This window comes from Pseudorasbora parva, chromosome 20 (genome assembly GCF_024679245.1).
Source record: "Pseudorasbora parva isolate DD20220531a chromosome 20, ASM2467924v1, whole genome shotgun sequence".
Classification (NCBI taxonomy): Eukaryota; Metazoa; Chordata; class Actinopteri; order Cypriniformes; family Gobionidae; genus Pseudorasbora; species Pseudorasbora parva.
Window position 1 is genome coordinate 2,331,350 of NC_090191.1, and position 6,000 is coordinate 2,337,349.

At 39.0% G+C, this 6,000-nt stretch overlaps 1 protein-coding gene across 2 annotated transcripts in view; it reads left to right on the forward strand.

The window, feature by feature from the left end:
* The window catches only part of LOC137049297 (zinc finger protein OZF-like), a 34,403-nt gene extending 30,469 nt beyond the window's left edge, over positions 1-3,934 (forward strand). The window contains exon 5 of one of the 2 annotated variants that reach the window (XM_067427804.1): positions 1,892-3,934. In XM_067427804.1, the coding sequence (XP_067283905.1) occupies positions 1,892-2,635 (744 nt within the window). In that variant the 3' untranslated portion in view covers positions 2,636-3,934. Of the gene's footprint in view, positions 1-1,682 lie in introns of both variants that reach the window. The other variant, XM_067427803.1, reaches the window with a different exon arrangement.
* Positions 3,935-6,000: the final 2,066 nt, after the last annotated feature.

Genomic DNA, 6,000 nt, shown 5'->3' on the forward strand with positions numbered 1-6,000 from the left:
CTTTGACACTGCACGTCAGATCCGCAATATTCCCGGTACATTGCCGGGTCGCCTTCTGTGTGAAAGCAACCACGTCCCGGAATTGATTACCGAATTGAACCCGGGTCGGGGATCTAGTAACATTGCGGGGTTCGATCCGGGACGATCGCTGTGTGAACAAAAGCCAAAACTAATGCCGCAACGTGTACGTTGTTATCGTGCGACTCCTAGAGCTTGTTTTTTCAATAACACAACCCTGCAGTGCCAGAAGACCTCGTCGGTGTTTTTAACGCAGAGAGTGTTCGTATACAAAAGAAACTAAAATCAAACAAGCAGAAATGTGCGCAAACTGGACACAAGAGACCACGGAGCTCCTTACTATCCGCGCTGAAGCTAAGATCGCTCGCCATTATCCGTCACATCCGGATGTCACGTGTCAACTCGTTCCGGGACCGTTCCGGGACCGTTCCGGGTTGTGTGTGAAAGCGCACATATTACGGTATTTCGCTGGCAGTGTGAATGGGCCAAATCTAGCGGCCCGGGAACAATTGCCGGGTCGCATTATCCGTGTATTTGCCGGAATCGCATTGTGAAAGGGGCTTTAGTATTTTATCACTCCTGTGAACAGAAAGGGGCCTGAGAAAATTACAGCAGCTGACATTGTACTTGCGGGTATCTTTGGTGATCTCCGTCTGGCAAATTTTAACATCATTAGTGCAGATGTTAAGAATAATCTTAAAGAATTTATGATTAGCATTAGAGAAGTTTTTGCCCCGCGACATTGCCGTCTCACAGTTGTTGAGCCCTGCTGAACAAGCTCTGTTGTGGTTGGTACTGAACAGTGTACAGAGTTCACTAAGCTGGTCGCATCTGAAGCAGTGTCTAAAGCTCTTGCATTCGTACTATTCTGATTTAACATTTGGATTATTCAATAATCTTGTTTGTCACTGTAAATCTGCTTTGAAGCAATATGCATTGTATTAAGCGCTATTTAAATGTGACATGACTTAACTATCTGTTAATGCTTTATGCTCTGTCAGTAAAGAAATGCATTTGTATTGTCATATATATAAGAGACCACTTCACATTGATTTCTCAATGTTGAGTGGTCTCTTAATTTTTTTTCAGAACTTTATATATATTCTCTCAAAATTCAGAACCACATTAGGATGCCCCCCCAAAAATTAAACCAACAACCTTGACCTGACTACAGTATTCTGATACATTCACAGCAGCATACACATAATTAATCAAAACATTATTCTGGATGTGCATGTAAACATCATGAATGTACTGAAAGTGCAGAGAAACAAAGTTAGCGTATCATCTGGTCTGTTTTTGTTTGGCAATCAATTCTTGAAACCTCATCATTGCTTATGATTTAAATAAATGTGAACTAACTTGCTTTAATTCTCTGTCAGTATAGGAATGCATAATTTTTTATTGTGTATGTTATTACTTACTGGGTGGACCAGAGCCTCAGAATGGGGAGTGTTTCTTGAAATGCTAAATTTTTCCCTTTCCAATGAGGAGTGTTGCAATTTGGTCCTTTTAATTTCCATAATGTAACCCGTCTTTCTGTAGCTTAGTGGGTATAGGATCTAGCACACATTTTTGCTTTTGATGCCTTACATGTTTTAATATCTTGATGTCTGTTGTTTTGTGCCATTAAACTGGGGTTAACTTGTTTTTGTCTCTTTTAGATGTGATGGCTCTGAAAGTGGAAAGTCAAGAACTAAATGAAATGGAAGAGAAAGATCCGAATGAGCAACATATAACTGGAGAAAAATATTTTAGTTGCTCACAGACTGAAAAGATTTCCTCACAAAAAATCACTCAAAAGCCTGGAAAGAGTTTAATTGAAAAGCGACACCTTAAAGTTCATGGAGAGAAGCTTTTCACCTGCCAAGAGTGTGGAAATAGTTTCACTCGAAAAGGGCATCTTAAAATCCACATGACTGTTCACACGGGAGAGAAGCCTTACACTTGCCAACAGTGTGGAAAGAGTTTCACTCAAAAAAGAAGTCTTAAAGTCCACATGATTATTCACACTGGAGAGAAGGCATTCACCTGCCAACAGTGTGGAAAGAGTTTCACTCTAAAAGAACATCTTAAAGTCCACATGAGAGTTCACACTGGAGAGAAGCCTTTCATCTGCCAACAGTGTGGAAAGAGTTTCACTCAAAAAAGAAGTCTTAAAGTCCACATGAGTATTCACACTGGAGAGAAGGCATTCAGCTGTCAACAGTGTGGCAAGAGTTTCATTTTAAAAGAACATCTTAAAGGCCACTTGAGAATCCACACTGGAGAGAAACCTTACACCTGCCAACAGTGTGGAAAGAGTTTCACTCAACAAGGGAACCTTCACGTCCACATGAGTGTTCACACTGGAGAGAAGCCTTACACCTGCCAACAGTGTGGAAAGAGTTTCACTCAAAAAGGAAACTTTGAGAAGCACAATATTATTCACACTGGAGAGAAGCCTTACACCTGCCTACAGTGTGGAAAAAGTTTCACTCGAAAAATAAGTTTTGAGCAACACATTAGAATTCACACTGGAGAGAAGCCTTACACCTGCCCACAGTGTGGAAAGAGTTTCACTCAAAAAGGACACTTTAAAAGACACATAACAATTCACAATAAAGAGAAGCTTTAAACCGGCCAAAAGTGTGGAAAGAGCTTCACAATAGGGAAGAGCGATATCTTATCTTTTGAGACAATTCTTAAATTCAGTAAAATTCTTCCCTGTTTAATTTCTCATTAATGCAATTATCTAATTAACCAATCATATAGCAGTTGCTTCAATGCATTTAGTGGTGTGGTCCGTGTCAAGACAATCTCCTGAACTCTAAACTGAATGTCAGAATGGGAAAGAAAGGTGATTTAAGCAATTTTGAGCGTGGCATGGTTGTTGGTGCTAGACGGACCGGTCTGAGTATTTCACAATCTGCTCAGTTACTGGGATTTTCACGCACAACCACTTCTAGGGTTTACAAAGAATGGTGTGAAAAAGGAAGAACATCCAGTATGCAGCAGTCCTGTGGGCGAAAATGCCTTGTTGATGCTTGAGGTCAGAGGAGAATGGGCCGACTGATTCAAGCTGATAGAAGAGCAACTTTGACTGAAATAACCACTCGTTACAACCGAGGTATGCAGCAAAGCATTTGTGAAGCAACAACACACACAACCTTGAGACGGAAGGGCTACAACAGCAGAAGACCCCACCGGGTTCCACTCATCTCCACTACCAATAGGAAAAAGAGGCTACAATTTGCACAAGCTCACCAAAATTGGACAGTTGAAGACTGAAAAAAAATGTTGCCTGGTCTGATGAGTCTCGATTTCTGTTGAGACATTCAGATGGTAGAGTCAGAATTTGGCATAAACAGAATGAGAACATGGATCCATCATGCCTTGTTACCACTGTGTAGGCTGGTGGTGGTGGTGTAATGGTGCGGGGATGTGTTCTTGGTACACTTTAGGCCCCTTAATGCCAATTGGGCATCGTTTAAATGCCATTGCTACCTGAGCACTGTTTCTGACCATGTCCATACCTTAATGAGCACCATGTACCCATCCTCTGATGGCTACTTTCAGCAGGATAACACACCATGTCACAAATTGGTTCTGATAAAAAGCTTAGATGTGGCCAAGGTTAGATTGTGTTTGCCGGTCCAGATCTTGCCCACTTCTTCTTTACCACAGCTCAGCCAAAGCAGTGCCATAACTCCAAACATAAGCCAAACAATACAATTTTATGTGGCCCTTATGTGGGCCTTATATGGAATTGTAATATGGCTGAGTTTTGTGAAAATATAATAGCCCTTATGTGGCCCAAATGCATCTTTGAGTATTATGTAAAAGTCTTATTAACACCATGGTTAATTAAACACTTAAAAACAACAAAATTGAATTCAATAATTTATTTTTTATAAATGTCATAGTCCGTCTGCATATTAACAGGTAACCCAGCAGTTATTTTTTGAAAATTAGTTCTATAAAATATAATTATTATTTTTCTTATATTGTTATATTTATTTTTAATGACTAAAGTGGTATTAATGAAAATGTTTTCGTAATAGTACAATTTCTTATCTTGTTAAATATTTTTATTTAGCAATAATAAAATCATAATTATTCTTAGTTAAATTAATATATATATAGTGTTATTCACATTAATTTGAACAAAAAAAATATAATTATCACAGTAAAATTGTACTCCCTAGTAAAGACATCATTAATGAAATCATTGAAAGTAATTGTGCTTTAAGCAAAAAATAAACAAATAAAAAAGAGGTAAATTACCTTTTTTGTGTAAGTGCAAACAAAACACTCAAGCCACTTCACAAAATTGAGGTTAAACTGTTGTTCTGAAGACTAACAAATGTACGGTTTGCAACAACATGAGGGCGAGTTAATAACAAAATATTACTTTTTGGGTTAACTATTGCTTTAAGCTCATAGATGCGAACAAAAAAATGTCATGGCCACAACACACTCGCAATCTCAAAAGTTACTATATGTAGCGGTCGCAACAAAACTAAACCCGGGTGCACACTGTCAGATTTATAATAGTCTAGTCCTTCACAATTATTCCTTCAGGCTGTACAGCACTAAGTCATTACACAAATCTAAAGTGAGGCGCATTAAAAACGGACGGACGCACGCAAGAAAACTAGTCTGGAGTTTTAAATCATCAATCAATTGTTGATATCAAATCATCAATCACTTGTTCAGTGACTAGTGAGCTGCATCTGTTCAGCCATGCCATATCTGGGCCATATATGCCAGATAATACATGTGGCCCAGACATTCTTCTATCTGGGTTATTGCATGTCTGGTTCATTGACATTCATTAACATGACTACCTGACCTAAAATTCCTGACTTGATTTTTTGACCTTTAACCTCAAGATATGTGTTCACCTTGAGAATTTATTTGTTCCAAACGTAGTTTTGTCTTTCTTTAACTGGAGATAGTTTTGGCACATCCAGTTGTTAATTTCATTGATGGATTTGCACAGGGAGTCAATGGGGCTGTAGTCATTAGGTGACAGTGCTAAGTAGAGCTGGGTGTCGTCAGCATAGCTGTGGTAAGAAATTTTTTTATTATTATTTGGCTCAGTGGCAGCATAAACAGGTTGAACAGGAGTGGTGCAAGAATTGACCCTTGTGGGACTCCAGATGTCATGGACGTCCACTCAGACTTATGGTCTCCTATACTCACATAATAACCTCTCCCTTCTAAGTATGACCTGAACCCTTTGATGACTATTCCAGAAAGCCCAACCTAGTTTTCCAGCCTGTCTAGAAGTATGCTGTGGTCAACAGTGTCAAATGCAGCACTGAGGTTGAGTAGCACTTTCAGAGGAGCATATCATCAATTACATTCTTAACTTTTGAGTTAAAAGAGTCAAGGAGAAAATCAACAGAGTCTGCAGAAATGCTTGGTGTTAGAAACTCTGAGGAAATTGTTGATAACAGTCCTCAATAAAGGCTGGAGAGTGTTTCAGAGGAATGTAAATAATGATAAGCAGGCTGCGTGGAGCACCTTTTAACACCATACCCATATATTTAAGAGACAAAAAGTAACCAAATGATACATGCTTACATTGATAGACATCTTTAAAGAGCAGCAACAACCCACCTCTCCTAACCGCTCTGCAGACACTCATAAAAGTAAAGTTAGGAGGGGCTGTTTCACTGAGGACTGTTGCACTGCAGTTTTCTTCTAGCCATGTTTCATTTAGAAGCACAAAATCTAGATTTTGTTGACTAGAAATTATTATTTTTTTCTGACTTAAACGGATGTTTAAAAGTGTTAACAGCATATTTTTTTCCCCCACATTAATTTTCATTTGACCAGTAGCAGGCAGCGAATTAGATGGGTTTGCTACACGGCCTGACAAGGCCTTAGACTTTCTATCACATCAGATAACAGAACAGAAATATAGAAAGAGACAGGCACACTGGGTTCCCACTTGTTCTGTAAACATTTGATAAAGTTACTGTTATCATAGCG